The 26,499-nt window shown below is 41.0% G+C and overlaps 3 protein-coding genes across 4 annotated transcripts; 2 read left to right on the forward strand and 1 right to left on the reverse strand.

The window, feature by feature from the left end:
• Positions 1 to 5,496: 5,496 nt before the first annotated feature.
• On the forward strand, positions 5,497 to 5,883 carry h2ax1 (H2A.X variant histone family member 1; the record flags this gene model as incomplete). Its single annotated transcript, XM_080748906.1, has 1 exon — positions 5,497 to 5,883. One exon carries the CDS (start codon positions 5,497 to 5,499, stop codon positions 5,881 to 5,883), a length of 387 nt encoding a protein of 128 aa, XP_080605032.1.
• Positions 5,884 to 8,032: 2,149 nt separating this feature from the next.
• LOC308304533 (heat shock cognate 71 kDa protein-like) lies at positions 8,033 to 13,275 on the reverse strand (the record flags this gene model as incomplete). 2 transcript variants are annotated; one of them, XM_080749151.1, is made up of 8 exons in its annotated part: positions 13,066 to 13,275; positions 12,075 to 12,280; positions 11,844 to 11,996; positions 11,039 to 11,594; positions 10,258 to 10,460; positions 9,157 to 9,355; positions 8,838 to 9,070; positions 8,033 to 8,257 (listed from the first exon to the last, which is right to left on the reverse strand). In XM_080749151.1, exons 1-8 carry the CDS (start codon positions 13,268 to 13,270, stop codon positions 8,033 to 8,035), a joined length of 1,980 nt encoding a protein of 659 aa, XP_080605277.1. In that variant the 5' UTR covers positions 13,271 to 13,275. The 2 variants fall into 2 exon arrangements, with proteins under 2 accessions (XP_080605277.1, XP_080605278.1); XM_080749152.1 differs by lacking the exon at positions 8,838 to 9,070 and having other exon boundaries at positions 8,033 to 8,133; positions 9,274 to 9,355.
• Positions 13,276 to 19,614: 6,339 nt separating this feature from the next.
• Positions 19,615 to 25,968, forward strand: crtam (cytotoxic and regulatory T cell molecule; the record flags this gene model as incomplete). Its single annotated transcript, XM_080749258.1, has 11 exons — positions 19,615 to 19,660; positions 21,947 to 22,087; positions 22,279 to 22,431; positions 22,699 to 22,818; positions 23,029 to 23,190; positions 23,780 to 24,013; positions 24,522 to 24,602; positions 24,828 to 24,932; positions 25,098 to 25,244; positions 25,529 to 25,615; positions 25,775 to 25,968. 11 exons carry the CDS (start codon positions 19,615 to 19,617, stop codon positions 25,966 to 25,968), a joined length of 1,470 nt encoding a protein of 489 aa, XP_080605384.1.
• Positions 25,969 to 26,499: the final 531 nt, after the last annotated feature.

The following is a 26,499-nucleotide window of genomic DNA, read 5'->3' on the forward strand; positions in this document are numbered from 1 at the left end:
TACTGTATGTCGAACTTTTTCCTAATCTAGTCCAGAACCACGACTATGTCTGAATGGGTATTAGGTACATGATGGACATGATGATCGTCTGCCAAAGCTTGAGGGAGTAATACTGGACAATGACTTGAATTACGGGACATTTCTATGTCTCTCCTGTGAAACCTGTTTACCTGAACCAGAATTGACCGGAGTTAGATGGATTTATATGTTGGACTTGGTCTCCTCTGCCAAAGCTTGAGGGAGTAATAATGAACAATGACTTGAATTACGGGATATTTCTATGTATCTCCTGTGAAACTTGTTTCCCTCCACCCATACAGTATTAGGCTGTAATTGACCGGTGATGCTGCAGATATATTATATATAATTCATTATTCAGATTTTGAAATACTCTGCAGATTCATCAGAGTTTTCCATTATAACAACTGTTAAATGCCTAAATTGTAAAAAAAAAAAAAATATATATATATATATATATATATATATATATATACCGGTATATATATATTTGCGCACTTGATCTAGAATTACATTTTCCAATTATTTTGCAGTACCGTAATTGGATCCATGACTGAAGTAGGGTAACCAATCAAGATAGAGCAGTTTCTTTGTCAAAGGCCATGAACTTAACCCACCCAGAACACGCTGCTCCACTAACACCAAGACTTAGCTTTCCCACTTGAATATATAAACGTAATGCACTTGCAAAACATCAGACTAAGCCACAGCCCACGCCACATGAGTTGAGGTTAAATTCAATATCCAACATCCTCTCTGTTTGGTCTCCATTTCCATCACCTGGGGGTAGAAGGACCTTAATACTCAACTGATTGAACCTATTTCTTTCTTTGTTTGCTGCAGTAACAGAATCTGTATGATATCACAGAGACAACCTTGTTCTTTTGCTGCCCTGATTCTTGGCATAACAGATGATTAAGAGTTCTACTATGAAGATGAGCACGGTCTCTTGCATTCTTCAGTGATGACACTTGTCCCTAACGCAGTGTTGATTTCGTCGACTAAAACTATGACGAAAAATGTTTGTCGATTGTGTTTTTTTTTTCACTGACGAAAACTAAATAAAAACTAAATAAAGATTAAGCTGTGATGATGACTAAAACTAAGATTAAATATATTGACAATTTCGTCAACAAAATAAAAACTAGACAAAAACGTTAGGGAGGGACTAGTGGAGAAAAGTGTAAAATCAGTCATTACGATGCCATCAAGGCCTGCCAAAATACATTTTGGTCGACTAAATCAACTGTAGATTTAGTCGTTCCTTCATATATGGGCTTAATATTGATGACATCAGGGATCTCCATTTATGGGCATAAAAGAGATTATGTTAGAGTGGTTCCCATGACATCACAACATACAATTCCTTGTATGCCCATACATGGAGATCCCTGTCTGAACCAGCCACACAGATATGGGCTGTCTTCCTCCATATATGGGCATTCCCATATGAAGTCCTATATGGGCTTAATATTGATGACATCAGGGACTATATGGGCATAAAAGGGATTCTGTTAGAGTGGTTCCCATGACATCACAGTGATGTCAAAGCGTGATGTCAGAGCGGCAAACCCATAGACCACACCTGACACTGTGGTTCCCCTGACTGTGACAATGATGTGTCAGGGGAACCACAGTGTCGGGCGGTACCCGTCCGGACGGACGTATACGGACAAGCTGTGGCGGTTCTGATGACCTCTGCTCGCAATAATAATACACATGCATAACATACTGTAACATACATCTAAATTACATGCAAGGTCATTGAGTAATAAAAGAGAAAAAAGTCAGACACCAAATTTGCAGAGCTTTACTGTGGTAACGTGGCTCGAAACGTTACCACAGTAAAGCTCTATATTGGGAACTGCAAATTTGGTGTGCAGACTTTTTTCTCTTTTATTGTTGATTACCTTTAGTCCAGCACCCAGCCTATATGGCTCTGGATGTGCATGATCTTTTTGGCTGTTTGTCAGCTTTTTTCTCCAGGTCATTGAGTACACACTCGCAATTGCATAATGACTCATATCATTGCTAGTGTGTAGTGTGGACCTCCTCAGTGACAGAGAGATTTATGGGTATGGGTGTTGGTGTGAACCTCCCCACTTAATTCAGTGTGAGTACTCTGCAAGCTCCTAGTGCTTGTATACTGTATATCAAGGTTTCAATGTGGAGTTTATTTTCCTTGGCAACAGTTCTACCGGCTCCTAGGGATGGATTCGGAAACACTGCAGTCACTGAATAATAATAACAATTATTATATTATTATAATTATTTAAATATATTTAACATTTTCAGAGATGAAAGAAGCACATTAATAAACCTAAATAATTGGCAATATAAGAATGCTTGTCGTGCCAATAAAGCATAATTTGAATTGAAAATATGTAGATAATTAGTTTGTTTCTTTTTGATTGATCTAATTTAACCTGTGATGTGACAATAAAGTTGAATTGAATTAATATTTAATGAATAGCCATACCCAAACTATTTGTCATAGCAATTGCCATGGTTACTTTAATTATGAATATTTTAATCCATTAACTAGCATAATTGTGCGATTGTTACAGATGATGGGCGCATGCTGCATAATGCTTTTTTTATTTATTAGAGTAGGCCCCATAGTGCAGTGGTATAATGGTAGGTATAGGACTATACAGACTTTAACAAGTAGTAGGCTCAGTATATTCGTTTTATCAGTTCTGAACCCACAATTTAAAGATGTAGGCTAACCAATCAGTCCACCAGAGGGCTATCACAGACAGTATAGGCGACATATGGTGCTGTTGGGTCTTCTAGCCTATAGGTTTGTAAATGCATCCATTTCTTTTCTTGGTTTAATTTCATGTTATGTTTAATGTTGCCACTGGTTGGGGCAATACATTTAATACATTACACGTATCAATTAATTTTATGTCTTTGACTGTAGTCTTTAGGCTACTATAATAGTGCTGTCAAATTGGTTCCCACTTTTTGTAGATCGGCTATATATTCACTACTTCTTAAATGTTTGTTTTCTAATTCAAGGGATTTCTTAGATTTTCTTTGATTTCTTCATGGCCCATAAAAATGTGTCCGTGACCCACAAATGGGTCCCGACCCAGTGCTTGGGAACCAGTGCTCTATTATGATTGGACACATCGTGCGTTTCTATTCTGTTCAGCCAATAACACCGGTCTTCGAGGAAAATATCCTAGAGATGGGATTTATGGCTCTTTGAAGTGAGCTGGATCTCTGGGATCCGTTCCTTTCAAAGAGATTGTTCAAAATACTGGCTCATTTTAGTTACTTGTTACTTTGTAGATTTTCATTACAAATCACTTCAACCCTATATAGGCTACATTTCGGCCTTTTGAAAATAGCCGATCTACAAGCTCGTACTGAGATCTGCTATTTTTAGATGACTTTTCTACATCGTATTCATTGGGGGGGGAAAATTTGCATAAAGAGTAGCCTACTTCCTACTATTGGTACTTTAAGTAGGTCTACATTTTGATACAAATACTTTTGTAGTACTATTACTCAAGTAGGCCTACATTTTAATTCTGAACTTCTACTTATGGCAGAGTATTTCTTCATTGCAGTATTGATAGCCTACTTTTACTTAAAGGGTGCCTGTCACGGTCACCTTAGGCTGGCTACAGACCTGCAGGCACAAAGTCTAGTGAGAGTTGTGTGGGGGGAGCGGGGGGCAGAGACAGCACAATGCATTCCGGATGGAAGTCACACAACACGCACAGGGACTGTTGTAGGCAAGCATTAGAGGGCAGACAAGCTGCACTTGATGAGACAGAAGGGCAGGGTTCAACTCCAAAAGAACTACATGGCCAAATACAAGGCTGCACTCACACTGGAACGCACTGTGTTCATCAAAGTTCTGTGTTCAGTCAAAGTCTCTTCCAAAAAATAATACATTTCCCACAATGCTTTGCGGACGTGGGCGGTTCCGCTTGAGGAGGAACCAGATGGTATTTGGCCATGTAGTTCTTTTGGAGTTGTCATCGGGTGAAGGCAGAGTACCTTTTACTCAATACATTTTGAATTCCAGGCTTTTACTTGTAACAAAGTATTTGTATGTTTCAGTACGGATACTTTTATTTAAGCAATGAATTTGAGTATTTTTTCCACCACTGTATAAAGCTTACATTTTATTATGAATCATTTTATCAATCAATTGCATCTGTGTAGGCATCACTGTCACTATGTATGACATGCAAATAAATATTTGTGATATTCATTGTTATTTTCAAATGTTTTACTGTGAAACACACTTAACTTTAATTTATTTATAATATTTTTTGTTCTGAAATGGAGGTTTCATGTCACTGCAGTGCAGACAGGCTCTGCTGCTGTGGATTGCCTGGGGTCACTTTCACTTTCACCATTCATTTTCGCCATAGACTTTTACAAAAACATTTATAACAATTATGTTAAGCCTCGAACCAAGCCATCCAGGATGGAGGTGAATCATGACCATATAACCTTTTTTTCTATGAAAAGAACATTTTGAAAATCGCTAAATAAAGGGTAGTTATTAAATGTAGTATATCAAATAATGTAATATTAAAATATGTTTTCACATAGGATCAAAGGTTGTATGATCATGATTCACCTCCATCCTGGATGGCTTGGTTCGAGGCTTAACATAATTGTTATAAATATTTTTGTAAAAGTCTATGGCGAAAATGAATGGTGAAAGTGACCCCAGGCATCCACTTCCGCTGCGATGCTCTATTGGTTGGCAGTTGAACCCTGCCCTTCTGTCTCATCAAGTGCAGCTTGTCTGCCCTCTAATGCTTGCCTACAACAGTCCCTGTGCGTGTTGTGTGCTTGTGTGCTTGTGCTTAAGCAACCACAGGACTCTCACTAGACTTCAAACCATGTGACTTCCATCCGGAATGCATTGTGCTGTCTCTGCCCCCCGCTCCCCCCACACAACTCTCACTAGACTTTGTGCCTGCAGGTCTGTAGCCAGCCTAAAGGGTTACTGTCACTTAAGAATCATCTTAAAATCATCTTTTTATGATGTCATTGTGGGGATGCGCAATTATAAGCCAATCAAATGAATTGTCTGTATTAGCCTGACTGTATGACTACTTACTGTAGCTGTTGTTGACTCGGGCGAGGGGCAGATTACACTGTGACATGAGCTTCAGTTCAGACTGTTTCAGACCGTTTTCAGAGAAGCTCATGTCACAGTGTAATCTGCCCCTCAACCCCTTTTAAGTAAAGATGTTTTGTACTTTTTCCACCACTGTTCATTAGAAAGGAACGGCTCCCTGCTGCGAACCGGATCCCATCGTTCATTTCAAAGAGCCGTTCAAAAGACTCGATTCGTTCGCGAACGTCCCATCTCTACAATATCCCTTTACACCATTACGTAACGGACTCCAGCAGGCTCACTGCGTCGACACAACTGAATTCAGTTCTGTTTAGAAGAAGAAAAAAAAACATCAACAACATTGTCGTTAAATCGGAGCCATGTCGGGCAGAGGGAAAACCGGGGGCAAAGCCCGCGCCAAGGCCAAGTCCCGTTCATCCCGCGCCGGGCTGCAGTTCCCGGTGGGCCGCGTCCACAGGTTACTGCGCAAAGGGAACTACGCAGAGCGCGTGGGCGCCGGAGCGCCCGTCTATCTGGCCGCCGTGCTGGAGTACCTGACCGCAGAGATCCTGGAGCTGGCTGGAAACGCGGCCAGAGACAACAAGAAGACCCGCATCATCCCCCGGCACCTGCAGCTGGCCGTGCGCAACGACGAGGAGCTCAACAAGCTGCTAGGCGGCGTCACTATCGCGCAGGGCGGAGTGCTGCCCAACATCCAGGCCGTTCTGCTCCCAAAGAAGACTGAGAAACCAGCGAAAAGCAAGTAGATGTCACTGATCACCCCCGACTGGACAGTCAAAACAAGTGTTCTTCTGAAAGAGCGACCACTTGTTCATACAAGAGTATTTTTTGTTTGTTTTTTAAGGCATCCAATAGGTGTGCTAATTAAACGGACTGTGCTTCGTGTTGTTGATTCTACAGTGGGAAACATAGGCCTACCATCGTTTTTAATTGTCAGGATTGTTCAACACCATGGGCCCATTGTTGGGCCCATCTGCGCGTTCACCTCTGTGTCTGTATATTCTTGGATCTGGAAATGGAGGCTGGTTTGAGAGGGGCGGGGTGAAAGCCATGAACATTTCAGAAGGATATGGACCAATTTGTTATTATTTTTTTCTTTCGTAGTTTTGCTTTTAAAATGCGCTAAATTATGTCACCATGTTATTTAAATAAACGCTCTGTACTGGTACAGGGCTAGCACACTGACGTCATCTGTCTATTTTTGTTTGTATGACCTGGGGACCTAATAGTCATCTGTCCAGTGTCCACAACAGACAACACACAACAAAGGGCACAGATGCAGCTAGAACGAATCCTTCATAATAATAACAATTGCTGGCCTCGAATTGTTGTTTAATTCAGTGTTTTGCGTTTAAGTAAGACCAGTTTATAGAGTCAGTCCAGATAAATGACTCGATTTACATAGAGCCATATCCAGAAGCTCATGGTAGCCTATGTCATCACACTCATCTGGTTGGTAATCCAGAATCATCCCCATTACTGTCTATATGATTTGACACAATATCTAACAGCACACCTTTTTAACTGTATATAAAAACATAGAATATGAACAGAGCCAGCTTTAGTGGATGAATTATTTGAAATGTTAGCGTAAGATATAATCTGTATTTTACTTAAGATTCAAGGTGATCTGTTACAATGTGCAACAGGACAGGTGCATAATGAACTTTTGCTCTCTAGGCCTGCCTAGATAATATTCAATACAAATATGTTTTATTAGAAGTAGTCGGAATGTTCGGTAGCATTCAACACTGGTTTAATTACACTGACTGTTGTCTCTTCTCATCCATAGGCTCTATTCTGCAACACTATTACAAATGCATTTCTAGAAAGCCAAAGGGCACAAGAAAGTTTAAATGAAGGGGGGAAATTGACAACCTTTTGTGTATGACCTTAATCGGTCCATTTTATAGTAATCAGAGGACTCAAACAACCAGTGGAGTGGGTCTAAGGACCCTCAAGGTTCCTTAGGGGGATCCAAGTGAACCCTTACGGGTCTGTAAGTCTTAAAGAGGGCATTATTTGTTCCCTCTCAGATTTATGATGGACCTTGACAAGTTTGAGAACTACTATCTTAAACCATTCCATGTCTGGAATAGGCCACCCTGAAACAACTCATTGTAGGCAGTAGGAAATAGTGATGACTTACACAATACCACCTCCTACAGGTTTGTTGCAATTCCGCATCCTATTTTTCTGAGGTACTTAAACATAGTATGAGATAATAATGAAAATAACGAGCAATAATCCAGCAATAATTTATTCATCAGGAGGACTCTCAACATGTACAGGCAACATTCACTGTCTTCAATTTCAGTTCTCAGTCATTTATCAATAGCCATTAAAATGACCAGCCTTGGCATACAGATACTGTATGGCAGGGTTCCCCAATTAGTTTTCCCCAAGGGCCGAATTATGTCTAGGGTCTAGGGTACCAAGCCGAGGGCCCCAACATTGCAGGGGACGACGGTGGCGTTCCCGCCACTCCAGCGACAGTAGAGATATCGTTGTTGTCGGGTGAAAATCTTGTATGTCCAAAACCGTTCGTTTTGCATTTATCATTTTAAAAATGATTTAAACTAGTGAAAACAGACGATCTACAAGCTGTTTTCACTACTTTTGCGCGACTGCCTTGTTTGATGAAGCAGAGCTTTACCTTGCGAAAGAACGTACACATTTTGAGATGCGGATTTTCCACCCGAGAATGACGATATACTAGTTTTGTTGCTGCTCTTATACCACCATTATTACTGGGGTTGGTGGGGGACAGACAGTAGCCCCCCGCGGGCCGCAAATGGCCCGCGGGCCGCCTATTGGGGAACCCTGCTGTATGGTCTCTGGTGGGGTACATGCTTCATGTCGATGCAGCGGGCGAAGGCGGTGGAGACGTCGTGTTTAGTCGACCTCCTCGATGGTGGGTCCAGATGATGATCCGCCACCAGCGGGGGCACCGCCTGCTCCGGGGAAGCCCCCTGGCATCCCGCCGGGGAAGCCCCCTGGCATCCCGCTGGGCATTCCACCCGGCATTCCACCAGCACTCTGGTACAGCTTGGTGATGATGGGGTTGCACACCTTCTCCAGCTCCTGTTGCTGGTGCTCATACTCCTCCCTCTCTGCGGTCTGGAAAAAAAAGAATGAAGCCGTCAGACCAGTGCTTACGGTATACGCAGACCTGAACAAAAGACCAAACAGTTGCACTGATTGTGTGTGTGTGTGTGTGTGTGTGTGTGTGTGTATAGCTGTTACATACACATTATTACTTTCAATTCTTATATTAATACTGGTAACTATTAATTGAATATTTTCAATTTAAACAATATTATGTATCGTCACTGTCTGGCCAAAACATTTTTAAGTTAGGAGGTTTCGGCCCGACAGCAGAGATATTCAATTTGTTTACAAAAATTCACACCATTGTGAACTGAGCGGTGGTGTCCATTCATTTCAAGGTTTCTGTGTGTGTGTGTGTGTGTGTGTGTGCATGCGAGCATGCAAGCATGCATGTACATTTCAAGGCTGCTCAACTCTGGTCACCCAGCGGTATTGCAGGCCAGGCTCCAGGACAAACATAGACGCATAGACACACTCATAGCTACAGTACACACACGGTCACGCTAAGGAGACTAGTCTGTGTAGAGAGTTCATATGTGGAACCAGATTACATCTGAACATTACTTCATGACCAGCACCTGATCAGTACCTGATTCTTGTCCAACCAGCTAATGATGTCATTGCACTTGTCCAAGATCTTCTGCTTGTCCTCCTCGCTGAGCTTGCCAGAGAGCTTTTCGTCCTCCACAGTGGACTTCATATTGAAGGAGTAGGACTCCAGAGAGTTCTTAGAGGTCACTTTGTCTCGCTGGACATCGTCCTCAGCCTTATATTTATCCGCCTCTTGGACCATGCGTTCAATGTCCTCCTTACTGAGACGTCCTGTCATGACAAACTCATGGTTAGGTTTTTCTTTTGCAAAGAACTAGCCATAATTGACAAATGACATTATTTCACCTGGTGTTTACCTTTGTCATTTGTGATAGTAATCTTGTTCTCCTTTCCAGTGCTCTTATCGACAGCGGAGACATTAAGGATGCCATTTGCATCTATGTCAAAGGTGACCTCAATCTGAGGGACACCACGGGGTGCAGGGGGAATTCCAGTCAGCTCAAACTTGCCCAGCAGGTTGTTGTCCTTGGTCATGGCACGTTCACCCTCATAAACCTGTGGGATGCATAGAATGTTAGTCTGGAACAGTGGTTCTCAACCTGCTGAGGTGTTGTGAGCATGTAGATCTGCTATTTTCACAATATAACCGTGTTAAACTAAATGTAATGCCTCAACCCGGGGGTCGCATTCTGAAAAGGTTTAGAACCACTGGCATAGAAGCCTATTTCCGCCACATAATAAGAAGGAATGAATCGCTGTCATAGCTTTTTTTTCCTCGCATTTAGAATTCTAACTTTATCCTAATATATTATTAAGGAAACCTCTGTCATCAAGGAAACCTGTCTGTTCAGCAGGGTTCTCCTTGGTGGCTTGAGCAATTGATCTGAACTTGAAGACGGGCATTGACCATTAGCATAATACGCACAACTGCGACGACTGTTTCTCACTGTCCCAAAATGTAAGCTTTTTATTAGCGTTTTTATGTATGGTAAACACCGGAGATTCCGAGTTCGGCCTATGGGAACATCTGTCGTTATGGTTACAGCACCGCAAGCTATGGGATGATCAAAAAGCCTATGCGTGGAATTACTGCTGCATTGCCGACCACGGCCACTGGCACACAGAGAATGCACACACGCTGCAAATGTATAAATGACTTTTATTTACAGCCCACACACTGCGTTTTATGAGTGGGAGGGCACTTTTGATATCACAGGCCGTGATCACTGCATTTTATGAGCGGGAGGGTGCTTTCGATATCATCTTCATAGCACTAGCACGCAGATTCACACGTGCAATGTTCTCTCAAGCTGTATTTAGCACACATAGCTTAGCACATCTAGCTTAAACATCAACTTCTCATGGTTGTGGGAGAGAGAGAGCGCACATCCTGGGGTAGCGCAACAGAGCACACCGCCAGGTCCACGGACCCCCGCGAAGCATTCTCTGTTAGTCACCTGAATTAGTACACCAGGCTGGTTGTCTGAATAGGTGGTGAAGGTCTGGGTCTGCTTGGTGGGGATAGTGGTGTTACGTTTGATCAGGGCAGTCATGACACCTCCAGCGGTCTCAATACCCAGGGACAGGGGGCTGACATCCAGAAGAAGCAGGTCCTGGACGTTCTCAGACTTGTCACCAGACAGGATGGCAGCCTGGACAGCTATAGATGACAGACGTGTAAGGTTTTAGTTGGTCCTGTGCTTCGCATGGAAATCTTTAGGAATGGCCACCGTGTCATGTCTGACTTCACATCTCAATCAAACCTAGAGACTATCAGTCTTCAGTGCAGAATAAGAGAAAGTGTCAAAGAGCATTCGGTACAAAAGTGCACCTTACATTTTGTCATGTTACTCTACTTAAATATATGCTGTGAATCTTTCCTCCTAAGACACAGTGGGCCCTATTTTCGCCCATGCCTTATCCCTTATCCCTAAACTTCTTTTCCTTTTTTTTTACTATTTTCAAATAGCTGATCTACAAGCTCACAACATGTCGATATTGGCACCGACTTTGAGAAACCCTGCTGTACAGTCACCTCTCATGGAAGAGAGATTTAAATTTGATCAGTCAAAACTTAAAGGAAGGTTTTATGCTGTCATTGGTCTTTCAACCTCTGGTGGAAACTACGAAAAGCAGGAAAAAACATTACAGTGATCCAAGCCCATAGCCCCATACTAAATGTAGACTGTACAGAAAGACTGTGGTGGTCTTGCACTTGGAATAGAAGCCACAACTCACCAGCTCCATAGGCCACAGCTTCATCAGGGTTGATGCTTTTGTTGAGCTCCTTGCCATTGAAGAAGTCTTGCAGCAGCTTCTGGATCTTGGGAATGCGAGTGGACCCACCAACCAAAACAATGTCATGGACTGCACCCTTGTCCATCTTGGCATCACGGAGTGACTTCTCCACGGGGTCCAAAGTGCCACGGAAGAGATCAGCGTTCAGCTCCTCGAAACGAGCCCTGGTGATGGATGTATAGAAGTCGACTCCCTCGTACAGAGAGTCGATCTCAATGCTGGCCTGGGTGCTGGAAGACAGGGTGCGCTTCGCCCTCTCACAAGCGGTGCGTAGCCGGCGGACAGCCCTCTTGTTGTCACTGATGTCCTTCTTGTATTTACGCTTGAACTCTGCAATGAAGTGATTGACCATGCGGTTGTCAAAGTCTTCCCCTCCAAGGTGAGTGTCTCCAGCAGTGGACTTTACTTCGAAAATACCATCTTCAATGGTCAAGATGGACACATCAAAAGTACCACCACCGAGGTCGAAGATGAGCACGTTCCTCTCAGAACCAACCTGGAACGAAAGAAAACATAACAGCTGAAAAGTATACCAACAAATCCAATTTCTTTTTTTTTTATTGAATGCAATTGTGAACAATAACCAAGTCAGATAATTATCCAACCATTGGCCAATCATACGCTTACTGCAGCTCAACAGTCAAAGTGAGGGGTAATTTGAGTTCCCAGTATAGGGGGGTGAGAAGATGTGAGGGGTGGTCAGGAGATGAACTCTTCCTTGGAAGTATGCTACTTTGTGTCTCACCTTCTTATCCAAGCCATAAGCAATAGCAGCGGCGGTTGGTTCGTTGATGATTCTTAACACGTTGAGACCAGAGATTGTTCCAGCATCTTTAGTGGCTTGACGCTGAGAGTCATTGAAGTATGCAGGGACTGTGATGACAGCATTTGATATAGACTATAAAAAATGAGATGCATTGTTGTTAGTACACTTTGCAGCCTACGAATGATCAACATTATAATTTTTTCAACGTACCTTCCCAAGGTAGGCCTCAGCAATCTCTTTCATCTTTACTAGCACCATGGATGAGATCTCTTCTGGGTAGAAGCTTTTGGTTTCACCTTTGTATTCAACTTCCACTTTAGGGCGTCCACTATCGCTGATAACAGTGAATGGCCAGTGTTTCATGTCTGATTGTACTACTGCATCCTCAAATCGTCTTCCAATCAGACGCTTGGCATCTGTAATTTCCACACAAAAAAAAAGAAAGAAAAAAAAAACATTGTGTTGGTGCTAGTGGTGGCTGTTGTATCTACAGTATATGTTTAGGCAATGCTATTAACATTTGTACATTCTTACATGATCTGAATGTATGGGAGTAAAAAAACTATTTACTCAGAAATTATGTGTGACAAATAACGGTTGAATTAATCATTCATGAGTCATTACACAGTCTAGCTCTGGACCAGAGCATTAGCGAGGTCTCACTAACGCTCTGACAGGCGGCTGGCTCAAACACAGGACCAGGTTTTTTTCTCTGCCCTACGAGGGCTCAACTTCAGTCAAAATAAACAAAACTACTTTGCTACTCACCTAAGGAACGGTAGTTTTGCGTTGTTGAAAGTCTATTCTCTGTGGTGGGAAACCTCTCAGCACCCCACCCACTCTGTAAAATACACTATGTTTTTCATGAAATAGAAATGCATCCACCTCGAGGCACCGCAGACACAATCAAGATATAAGCGGTGGTCGAGTTGGAGGCGTTTCATTTCATGACAAAAATAATGTATTTTACAGAGTGGGTGGGGTGCTCAAAGGTTTCCCACCGCGGAGAATAGACTTTCAACAATGCAAAACTACCTTTGTTTAGCTGAGTAGTGAAGTAGTTTTGTTTATTTTGACTGAAGTTGAGCCCTCGTAGGGCAGAGAAATCCTCGCCAGGTCTGTGAGGCAGCTGCCTGTCAGAGCGGCCGCCTGGACCAGAGCTAGACACAGCCGTACCACACCTTGCAGCAGTAAGCCTTACCAAAGACTGTGTTGCAGGGGTTCATGGCAACCTGATTCTTAGCTGCATCCCCGATGAGCCTCTCTGAGTCTGTGAAGGCCACATAGCTGGGAGTGGTCCTGTTGCCCTGGTCGTTGGCAATGATTTCAACTTTCCCATGCTGGAACACACCCACACAGGAGTAGGTAGTTCCAAGATCAATGCCAACCGCTGTTCCTTTAGACATGATTCCTTTGAGAAAAGGAGACACTATTTAGTAAATTAAAGTAGTTAGTATTATTCCAGTAGGGGGCAATAATTCCTAACTAGAGAGGCACAGCACTAAATAGATGAGTCATTTGGTCATATCTTAGTCAGACTGAGGACTTATATGTTGAAACAAGCCAGCTCACCATTACACAACAATTTATTAAAGTTAAAGTAAAATAGAAAAAGCCATTTTATACAATTTTAAACATTCTATAATGTTACTGTTTATGATCATCTAATAATCATTTCGTTAAGACTCTCCTATTTCTTTTCATAAGTGATCTAAAGGCAATATTTGAGGCTTATTTTTCCTCTAAAATTAATTGCATTGTTCTATAGGCTACCTTACACTTACAGGGTGGTTACAGTATGAGTAAACTGCTGTAAGGGGGTAGTGCCTCATAGGTTAGATGCCAAGGGAGAGCAGCCATCTTATGATGCTGAGGAAAGCATTCTGTACTGAAGACATATGTGGAGATGCTACTGGCTGTAGTTCTGAAGGACTGCTATTGTATGGCATGAGCAGCTTGAAAACACCCCTTTTAAATTATGTACATGTACAAATAATTCATGCATACAATACAATTCTTGTTCCAGGTATAAAGTAGTCGAGGCTTTAATTTAATTTACAGAATGAATGAAATTAGGCCTATACAAAATGTAGACATGTTCTTTAAATAGGCCTATGAACTTTTTGCCTTCTTTTTTCCCCTTTTGTTGTGCAATGCATTGCTGGGTATTGTAAGCGCTGACTCATATTGTCAAAGCGCATTCATTTGCAACATCACCAGCTCCTTCGAGCTCCTTAAAACAAAGCTGATCCCTGTGACCATCTGGAGTAAACATGCTGACACCTCCCCTGCTGAGCCGACTTTCTGAAGGACAGTTTGCTGCATAGCTCTGTGTGTGTCCCGCAGCTATGCGCAAAGTTGAATTATAGCCTACTATCGGCATGCGTTAGGCTAATTAGGATTAGGATACTGGTGTACAAGGCTGTCCGTTAGACCGTTAATTAAAGAATATTGAATCTAAAATTAGCCTACGTCCGAAAATCACAAATCGTCATTGTCAGGGAGAAACCTTGTATCTCCATGTTTCAAATGTGTATCGAAATTAAAGCACTAGGCTACTTCATCATACAAGAGTCAAAAGTGTTGCAAAAAGTAGTGAAAATAGCAGATATACAAGCACACAATCAATGGCTCGCGATGCGAGGCATTTTTTTTTATATAATAAAAGAAAGTAACGGTTTTGGGACATAGGTCTACAAGGTTTCCACCCGACAACCACGAATAGCCTGCCTACTCTTTTCAGACTGTCAAATAATGGACTACGTTTGGCTAAATAATGTGCTCTAACTTTGTGGATATGTTCAGTTGAGATATCATATAAAAGATGACAAAAAGTATTCCAGACGATTATCAAGTGACCATTGTTCACTTACCCCGAATGAATGAAGGGTTGCGTGATGCTGTGCACTGTCTCCACCACCAGCTGCCAGCCTGTGACTGACTGAGGTTACAGAGAGAGTGAGCTGCTATAAGATCCTTCCGGAGATAACTTAACTCTGATCTGACCCAATCACCTTCCAGAAAGACCGGCTTGTTCTGCATTATAGTGCATTATGCATAGTAGTGCACTTCCAAAGTTCCAGCACATTCGCCCAGTGCTGAAACCGACCTGGAATCAGATTTCTTTTAAAGCCTCAAATATAGCCGCAGGAGTTCCTCATATGCCACCTGTCTCTGGGTCGGTTTTTGCGTTCGATAAAATCCCTCCAGTTCTGATTGGTTTAGCCTATATCAGCTAAACATTCCTTCGTAAAAGGGATGTGGGAGTGGGACGGAGACATGGGATGGGAGAACGTTGTAGCCTGGAGCATTGGTTCTTAAGTGGGGTCCACTCAGGCCAGGAGTCCTTGAGAGGGTTCCAGGGGGTAGGCTACCCAGCTAAATGATAATTAACCAAATGGACCCTTATGGCCTATATGGCAGGGGTTTTCAAACTTTTTTGACTCAGGGCACCCCTATAAATAACTTTTTTGTCCACGGCACCCCAGAGTTACACTGTTAATTTGTAGAATCTTACATCATATTGGAGAAATATCTGTTTCCATCAGAACTGACTGAAAATAACTTTATACTTGACGTTTAACCACTTGAACCCCAGCATGCCTATTCTGGGGGGGAGGTTCACCAAGAATATCCGATCTACAAGCTCACAACGCGTCACAATGTGATGTGTTGTGAGCTTGTAGATCTGCTATTTTTGGTGAAGAGACTTGTTGTAGATAGAAAAATAACTCATCAAGTACAGTGCAAATCAGGTCTGTTTTACTAACATAGTGAAGTGATATTGATGTAGTGATATTGATGAATTCCAAATATTATCAAATTATCTCACGGCACCCCTGGACTGGCATCACGGCACCCCAGGGTGCCCCGTCACCCACTTTGAAAACCCCTGGCCTATGGGTCTCTAACTCAGAGAGTATAGGCTATATATAAATGGACCTGTTATGAACCCTAACGGGTCCGTTAGGTTTGTACACTCTCAGTGTTAAATTATTGATTTTACTATAGGCCTATAAAGTGGGGTCTCAGAGTACCATTAAATGGGGGTCCATAGCCTAATGCATGTCAAAGTATAGGGATCCTTGAAATTAAAATAGTTGGAAATCACTGCTAGAGCTGTATAAATCTTCCCCTTGCATATCTTTTCAATTGGGGGCTCCGCTGGCTAATAAGTGAATTTGGGGGTCCTTGACATGAAAAAGTTTGCAGCAAGATGGCTCCAGGCTTATTATAAAAGGCTACTTGAATGAATTCATTGCAAGACGAGAATGAAACATTCAAATGAAATACAGTACAGTCAACCAACACAGCATTCAGGTTTCAAAGGTTGTAAACTACTGAATAAAAAAGAAAGTACCGTAGTCTAGTTCAGAACCAGTTTCATAATAATTTGTCTCAGTTAGCCAAATAATTACTATAAACCGTTCAACATAATTCAAATTTCAGTTCCTTCAACGAAAAAAGTCCACCTTGATTTGGTATTTTCTGGTCATTCAACAAAATACAAAACAAGGAAGCAACTATGGAAGTACCCATTAACCCTAGGCCTGTTCAGTCCATCTAACAAGAAAAGAGGAAATAATCCACTTCTGATAAATTAAATTATTAAAATGTTTTCCCGGTTTGTCTGTCTGTCTGTCTGTCTGTCTGTGAGCAGAGATAATCTCAAGCACCTCTCTCCTATGCCACAACTGCAATGAGACAGTAGGGAAATCTGTCTGACTCTCCAAATGACTTATTAACAGTTTGTTAATAGTACAGTGGTACGATTATACAATGATGCTAAAAGGATAACACAAAAAGCCCTAAGGGCTTGTTTCCAATATGGTCCTGTTTATTCAATTAATCAAGACATTTCAAGACATACAATAAAAACATAATCAACACAAATGTGGGGGGAGCTCACCTGTTGGCCTTGAGCTTTGACTTTAACCAGAATACCCGTGCAGGTATGTTTGTTTCTTGGGAAGGTATACATTTAGAAAACGATAATGTTGATCATTCTTATGCTGCAAAGTGTACTACAAAAATGCTTTTACAATTTTATAGTATCGAATGCTGTCATCACAGTCCCTGCATACTACATTCTCAGAGTCAATCCACTAAAGATTCTAGAACAATGATTTGAGCTATCATTAGCCATATCATGCGTATTGTGAACATTGTTGCTTTCAGTCTCCAGGTACCAACTGGTTGCACTGATCGACGATGGCCTATACCATCTGGGATTTGTGTGCAGGTTATAGCTAGCCTTTTATGCCAGGTAGGTTGGTAACACTCCCCCGATTCATAGTACTAGAAGCTGGGCCGCCCTGTCTAGTCGGCGACCTGGCCAACTCGGGAACGATGTAAATAGAGAATGAATGCCCCGCCCTTTAATGCAAACCCCATTATACCTGTTGTCATAGGACCTGTTTTGACCATCTGTTTGCCTGTGTCCATTTATGCCCATATATGGAGATATCTGTATCTGTCTGTCTGTCGGCGTCCATTTTATGTCCATATATGGAGATCACTGCAGATATAGTTCTGGGTCCATTTTATGCCCATATGCCCATATTATGTCCATATATGGAGATCACTGCAGATATAGTTCTGGGTCCATTTTATGCCCATATGCCCATATATGGAGATATCTGTCTATTTGCGTCCATTTTATGCCTGCCCCACCCTTTAATGCAAACCCCAATATACCTGTTGTCATAGGACCCGTTTTGACCATCTGTTAGCCTTTGTCCCCACCCTTTAATGCAAACCCCAATATACCTGTTGTCATAGGACCCGTTTTCACCATCTGTTTGCCTTCTGTTAGCCTTTGTCCCCACCCTTTAATGCAAACCCCAATATACCTGTTGTCATGTTGTCATAGGACCCGTTTTGACCATCTGTTTGCCTTCTGTTAGCCTTTGTCCCCACCCTTTAATGCAAACCCCAATATATGGAGATCTCTGCACACACAGTACCGGTTGCGGAAAACTCTGATGTCAGACATCAGCTCCGCATTCGGGGATTCATTTTATGCCCATATCTGGAGAACGCGCGTGCCGGTGGGAAGAACGACAGAGATTTTTTGTTGACTCCTGGCGTACGTGATGTCAGAGCCTTTTATGAAGTGATGTCACAATGAGTCAGCGATTGTGCCGATTTCCTCAGGAACAGCCTGACTGTTTGCCTGTGTCCATTTATGCCCATATATGGAGATATCTGTATCTGTCTGTCTGTCGGCGTCCATTTTATGTCCATATATGGAGATCACTGCAGATATAGTTCTGGGTCCATTTTATGCCCATATGCCCATATTATGTCCATATATGGAGATCACTGCAGATATAGTTCTGGGTCCATTTTATGCCCATATGCCCATATACGGAGATATCTGTCTATTTGCGTCCATTTTATGCCTGCCCCACCCTTTAATGCAAACCCCAATATACCTGTTGTCATAGGACCCGTTTTGACCATCTGTTAGCCTTTGTCCCCACCCTTTAATGCAAACCCCAATATACCTGTTGTCACACACAGTACCGGTTGCGGAAAACTCTGATGTCAGACATCAGCTCCGCATTCGGGGATTCATTTTATGCCCATATCTGGAGAACGCGCGTGCCGGTGGGAAGAACGACAGAGATTTTTTGTTGACTCCTGGCGTACGTGATGTCAGAGCCTTTTATGAAGTGATGTCACAATGAGTCAGCGATTGTGCCGATTTCCTCAGGAACAGCCTGACAGCTCCGCGTAAGGAGATTCCGAACGTTTCGCGCCGCTTCGGGAAAACCGCATGCCGAGTCGGGCCGAGGCCCGGCACTGCACTCCGCGCCGCAGCGGGGAACGCGCGTGCCGAATCTGAAGCCGGTGGGACGAACGGTTCTCGAGATACGCGGATTACAAACAAACAAACAAACAAACAGACAGAGATTTGTCGCATTTATAGATAGATGATTAATCGCCAAGGCAGGATATCTACAGTACATGTATGTGTCTTATGTTTTGGGAACCAGCCATGCTGGTCTAAAATATATATTTGTTCATTTTGATAATGATTTGAAGTCTTATTTGTTTTAGGACTGGAAATGTTGCCTCTCTAATTTAGACCTCTGAAGTAACATACTGATCAGCAGGTATTACATTAACCAATCTATCAGAGAACTGAGTACATCACCCAAGACCTCATTAAATCAATCATTGTCCTTTTAGTTACTGATGTGTAATATGTTTATAAAGCCTGGTTTCTAAAGAATACAGAATACAACGGCATCAACCAATTTGTATCCAGGAATCATGCCTCTGTAAAATAATAATGTACTGTAGGCTATATGTGGACCAGTAACACAACAACAACAGAACATAGTGAAGTATAGTAATACAAGTTTTGATTTGCCATTCAGCCATATAAATACAGAGGAACGATAAGGTGTGTCTGGTGGTCTGGTTCAGTGTATACAAATACAATAATTCTACAGTGATTGAGACAACAAACATAGTACAATGGAGACACTTACAGAGACCAGAAAGACACAACAATTGTGAAAGTGGTGAGACGATGTGCCACAGACATACAGAGGAGTTGTGCTCAGAAAGATTTCTCACTTTAATTTGTCACGTGATATGCGCTTGGATCAAAACGTCTGTGGGAAACCACACGCTGCATGCTGTGATGTCATGGAAGGTCCCTGTAGCTGTTGTACATAAAAGCAAAACATTGAGGAAATGCTGCTGAGTGGAGTTCTGGGTCTACCAACAGACAGAAATGGTGCGAATGCAGCAACTGACTATCTTATCGTTCTTCATTAATGGTGAGTATTTTACTCTTTCATTATTTATTTTTTGTACAATGTAAACTACTATGATGTAGATGATTACAGAATATAAGACTATTTATGTTTTAGCAGTGAATTATTTTGTTTTATCTGCAGTACAAATCTATTGGATATTTGTATATAATGTATATTTCATTACATTATGATAATACTGCACTATGTTAACGTAGATTACTGCACTAGTGCCGTATAACTGGTGAATATTCAGAGGCTGCTTGATTGACAGGGAGCCCTCAAAGATGACATAGTTTGTGCAACACATTTTAAGTTCAAATATCCAGTATGATACCTTGTCATGGGGCCTATGACAGTAAGTAAAAGTCCAGTTTTTGTATGGAATGAAATGTGTGGTCTGTGTAGTACTATTTATGCAAAATTACATATTATGCCAAGCATAAACACTCAAACAATCTACTACTGTTAAATCTACTACTACTGTTTAATCGTCTGGTTCTAAAAACCAATCCTAATTTTAAATGATATACTGGCCAGTCCTCATGGAAAGTTAAGCATAAGTTATGAGCTATATCCCCACATTTCTTTTTTTTTTCTTCTTTTTTTTTTTACTTTTTTGAATAAAATGTTAAAATACTTCAAATAGCTACATGCTGTGAGGTTGTAGATCAGCTATTTGAACTATTTAAAAATGTTTTTCAAAATAGTAAAAAAGTCAAAGAAGTTTAGGGATAAGCGATAAGGCATGGATGAAAATAGGGCCATAGCCTACTACTCCGTCACAAAAAGCTGCCACTTGCTGAAAATCAGTTCTTGTCAGCAGGCAACACCATCAAGATTGTTTTGCTTAACAATGCAATAGAATCTACTGTACTGTACAGTAATTGGCAAATGGTCTGTATTTATTTAGTGCATTTCTAGTCAACTACTCTGCCCTACATAGTGCAGTAACTACGAACAAAATGAAAAATGGGTTTAAGCGCATTTCAACTGCTCAGCCAAATGTGATAGGCATATACAGTAAGTGATATTACACTAACTTGATCGAGGTAGCCTAATTGTTTATCCCCCCAAATCACATAGGCTATTTTGACCTTCTTTTGGTTACACAAATAATTGTGTCCAAAAAACGTAGTTACTGGCTTTGTAAAACCCCCCATGTGTGCAAAAAAACATCCCACACATGTGAAAAAACTGAAGCCCACCAAACATCAGTGGTGTCAATATGCCCCCAGACTTGTGCTTTCCAAACACCTTGTCATTCTTGCGTATATAGGAACAGTCAACACCCATGTGCACAACCCAGAGCAGAGACCATGCATAGTGAACGACTTACCGCACCTGACCTTACTTTTCCTTTCACAACAGTCATATCGTGAGGGGGACTGACCACATGACTTCCTGTCAGAATAGCATGAAGATGATGAACGTGTGAAAGTGGGCTGCTTCATTTAGAGCCGCGCTACAGTGACAGATTCCAACGCTTGTTTGCTCTTTGCTGTAACACCACCTACACACACACATCAATAGTCACATGGCCTGCCCTCAGTTTCCTTTGTAGCCCCCAATGGCACATACAGTACATTTGTTACCCCTTGGAAGGAATATGGTGGTCGTTTTTGGACACCCCTGCCTTTGGCAAATGACTCAGTTCTTTCAGTTCAATCATACTTTCATTAGTAACACCCTGAAGAAGGCGTTTGCCGAAACACGTTGGTGTTTTTTAATGTTCTAGCCCATTACCCAAATTTATTTCTAAATCCACCTGAGTGCCTGAACCTGGAGTTTTATGCCTCTGTGGCACATTTCGTCCTCTTTTGCTCATTGTATTCCCTTTCCCTTTTGAGGGATACCAGTAGCGCCCCTGCTATGTTCTTTCTCTGCATACTTTCATTAGTAGTGTTGCATTGGTGATAAAGGGGCCATGATGAAGGAATACATTTAAATGGTTTACTGGTTGTCATGGTGATGAAACATTCATTAGGGGATCAGTACATAGTTTCACTATCAAACCAGACACTTTTCCAACTGTCAGATGTACTCCTGGTACAAGGGCTATTAAAACATCCATAGTCAAGGGAGAAGGGAAAGCAATGAATTGGCAGTATGAGGCTGTACAGAATGATACATAAGGGGTTATTGCACTGGATAATATATAACGCTGCAAATTACCATTCCATTCAGAAGTCCCGTGTCTGTTCATTATTTTACACTTTCCTTTGAGCATTATTATACTTTACTTATTATTACTAAGTTTTACATTTTTAAATTAATCATGAAATGAAATGTTATTGTTGATTGTTTCAGTATCACTTGCGGTGTGGCAGCATAAAACAGTGATGGAAGGAGGGACATTGACCCTAACATGTCCCATTAGAAATGCACACAAGAGCCATGTGGAGTGGAAGAACCCTAAGGGATTTGTTATGTTCTTCAACCACAACAAAGGTAGATATGGTACAGTATACTGTGTAGTATATGTTTTACATCATCTGTTTTGGTATCAGTATCAAGCCTATACTCATACATAAATGGTGATAAAGAGTCTAATGTAAGCATATTGGCCTACCACACTTTGAATAGTTGCCGATAGAATAAGCAGACTAACCGTTTTCTCTTCACCCTTCAAACGTTTACAGCCTTGAAGGACAAACGCTACAGCATTGACAAATTGTCTGCATCAGAATTCACCATCAGTGTGTCCAACATCACCTTCAAAGATGGAGGCAACTATACGTGTATTCATTACAGCAACCCTGTCAGAGAGAAGACTGTGGAAGTGACTGTATTAGGTATGTGGAAAAGGGGTCCCTCATGATTGGGTTCAGCAGTGGTTGCAATGGTTACAGTCAGTTGCTAAAACATTGTCTGAGTTGGATTGTGTCAGATAATTTTACATACATCTTGACATGTTATACTCACATTCGATATTTATTTTATTTTATTAATTAAAACTGTATTACCAGATATACAGTAGGACAAGTAGGCAAATCAAATGACCAATAACCATGAAGAATATTGCTACATACAATTTCTTTTTTTTTTACTTTTTTCTAAAGGTTATCCAAAGATTGCAGAAACACGATTGAATGGAAAGCATGTAATCAAGTGCACTGCAGCAGGAAACCACCATGTTCCCCAAATATACTGGCTCCTGGATAATAAGATTGAAATCTCTGGTAATTTCAAATGAATACGCAAATATCTTGTATTATTGTAGATGCAATTCATTCATAAAGAATTAAATTAGGTGTGACAGTAAAAGAGAGGAACCTCAAATATCTATCCTAAACCAGCAACATTGATCAGCAGTTCATAGATATTGTACTGTGTCTCTAAAAGTGGTCATTAATTTTACTTTCCTTGCCATTACTTTTCCTATCCCACAGCTCAGACCCATCCCAGCGTTGAATACGGAATAAGAAAATATACATCAGAGGATATTTTACACATTAAGCCCGTGGGGAAAAGAGTCACAGTGACATGCATTGTTCGCCATCCAGCTCTGCATGGCAAAGTGCTGAGCAACTTTGTCATCATTGGACAAGCTTGTGAGTACAATATAAACATTATCATTATTTCTAATATAAATGACCAGATTCTGGGCAAATATAAAAATAAAATATAAATGAAGTACAATTTAAAATCATATTCCTCAAATGTGAATGTAAATAGTGTTCTTGGGATAACTCCTGCCTGTTTTCTTTAGAAACTATGTATATATATAGAAGCCTGAATTTGAGGAACAAGAACATGGGAAAGTACTGTGTTTGGTTTTGTTGCGCCATGACGATGAAGAACTTAAAATAGTATCATGCGAAAGTAGCTTACGTCACCAAACAATCGCCACAGTGAATTCCCTTTTCCATTAAATGTAGACATTGACAGTAGTACTCTGGTCACTGTGCGTATCTGTATATAATTATCGGTATTAGATGATTGTAATTATTTTTGACAAATAATTTCAATATTGTGTTCCCTTTTTTAATCAGATGAAGTGATTAGGTTCCACAATTCATACATATCACACACAGGCAGACATATGATATGATACCATACTCTGATAGTGTTTCCTGTTTCTACAGTAACAGTGTGAGTGCGATTACTACATGATAATTTCTCTAAAACTCTTCTCTATAGCCCGAAAATTCCCACGGTTAACCGCAACAACATCACCTATGACTCAACCGCAAAGGTCAACAGACATGCCAAGAATACCACCACAGTGGCCTAGGACTGGGGGAACCACCGAAACACCACAGAATACAGACACATCTGGACCGTCATCAGAGGGCTCTCTGAATTTATCAACTGTTAGCTCCAGTGGACCAGCGACAATCACATATACCACTGGAATACATCTGAGCACTATTTGTGAGTAGCCTAAAGCACTGGTTCTCAAACCTTTTAATGTCGAGAAATTAATATGTATTTGGCCACGGACCCCCATCTGAAAAGATGTTGTGCCAAGGAACCCCATACAAGATTTATGGTGTTAACATTTTCAAAGAATGTCAAGATGTTTTGAAAATATATATAAAAGATGAAGATGTATGTATATTGTTGTGTGAACTTATTGCCAAACAACCACATTAGGTTCTCATTCAGTACCACAGTTCTGCTTCTTTTAACCAAAGTGAAGTGAAAGAAATCTGAAGCTCAATAACAACAGTCTAATCTAGTTTGATTCTTTGTGCCATTAAGATTCAAAGGCTGTTTACATTGTATTCCAACGCTGCATTAACTCAAACTGAAAATGTGAATGTTTATCTATCTAGAGATGTTAAAAGATAACAGACAACATTTTTGTTCCAGCAGCATACATTACATACTTTTGGGGTTTATTCACCACAAAGCCGTCTCGTTTTGTTGTTGTTTCCAGATGACTCGGAGAGCTCTCTATCTGATTCAACCTTTACAAAAAACAACGATACTACTGTCACCAATGTAACCAGCATAACAGGTATGAAGATCGGGTCAACTAGATAATTGTGACCATTGTGATAGGGATCTCTGTAGACTAACCACTTTAATACACCAGTCATCTTTGGGTACCACCATCTAGTGGTGAATCACCATGTCTACAATTAAGCAGTTTGATTTTAACAACAGCCTCCGAGTCCTGGCCTGTTGTGTTGTAGTACTGCATTGAACATGTAACATAATGATTCTTTTTCATTCTGAACAGATCAGACACATGTAGCTGAAGTAACAAATGCCACATCGCAAAATGATACCTCAAGAAACATTACCATCGGTAAGTCAAGCCTGCCATATCAGCAGCAGCAGATCGGTTCAGAGATAAAAATGACAATTAGATTAGTATATATGATATTATGTGTACGTTGGGTGTATTGTATGCACAGAGTTAAATCAACACTCTGTATTTTACAGTATAGTGCTCAGGAGATCGAAACACAGAGTAACATGAGTGTATTTTGTTTCTGTTCATTCCCAGATAACTTTGATGAAGAGCTGGAAAGGCATAAAGGAAATGGTTCATCTGTGCTAGTCTTTCTGGTGACCTGCCTGATATTTTCACTTGTAGTGGTAGTCATTTTCTTTGTTATCAAACTCAGGAGAGCGCACATCCTCTGGAAAAAAGGTACGTGAAAATGATGTTGCTCATTTTCTATGTTGATAAGAGTCAATAGGTGTTGCTCAAAGCTGGTGTAGAACCTGTCTCAGAATCTAAAGCCCAATGTACAATCATCACATGTTTTGGGGGTTCTCATTGTTCCAAGTCCAAAAGAATTCACCTGAATATGTTCAACTTACTAGAAAAGGAAAGACACACAACTCAAGACTTATTGGTGTGTGTGTGTGCATCTGTTTCATGTTATGCCATTCTGAAATGTCTCAAATATTTTGCAATTCCCATTCTTACAGAAAATGAAGAATCAGATCAGTCAGTCGATAGCAGTAAATCAAAATCAAGCCACGAAGAGAAGCAAGCCCAGGGGCAAAAGCGCAGAGGTAAAATGTTAGCCTTTAGCCACCTGACCAAAACAAATAGCCTATAGAAAGGGCCTTACAGTTGTCATGGACAAGTGGAAGATCTGGCTCATTATTTATTATTATTATTATTATTTTGTTTGTATATATATAATTTGATGTAAAAACAATTCCCTACAGGTCTTTTCAACGGAGGACTCACAACATATGTCATTCATAGCCTGCAAAGAGGGGCGTCACAGGAGCCAACAGAGATAACCGAAGCCCCAAATACAACTGAAGAGTCAGCAGCTGAAAGTATACAAAAGGATACTCATATCACCCCACAAACAGATGTTTCTGTCATCGAACATATTAAAGAGACAGAACTGTGACAAGACATTGTTGTGAATATTCCCATAATGAGTTGTCTGTCAAATACTGTGTATAATTGTACATAAATCTATGATTTTATTTTATTTTACTTTTATAAGAATGTAATGTGTTGCTTTAAGTATTAAAGTTTTCCTTTAAAACAACTATATTATGAGAAATGAGAACTATGTTATTGCTTTCTGTGCAGTAATTCCATAGGCTATGTAGGTTCTGTCACATGACATGACATCTCAGATTAATACAAATTAAACAATAATCTATAACAACAATCACTATTAAAAGTTTGAAAATAGTAAAATACACATTCTTGCTCTGTCACATTTCAGGTAGGCCTACATTTGGGCCTGACTAATATTTTGTTTCAGCATTTTAAAATCCTCTCAAACCCATTGCATACTGTAACTGCTTATACTTCTTGCGTTGTTGTTATATTGTAAAATTAGACTCAAAAGTAGCTGATTCTGTTCAGCTAGATTCACTAATTCTCAACATGGGGTCTGGGGAGGACCCCCATCCACGTGGGTTCCTGG

Source organism: Nannobrachium achirus, assembly GCF_963921795.1.
Source record: "Nannobrachium achirus genome assembly, chromosome: 19".
NCBI classification, from domain to species: Eukaryota; Metazoa; Chordata; class Actinopteri; order Myctophiformes; family Myctophidae; genus Nannobrachium; species Nannobrachium achirus.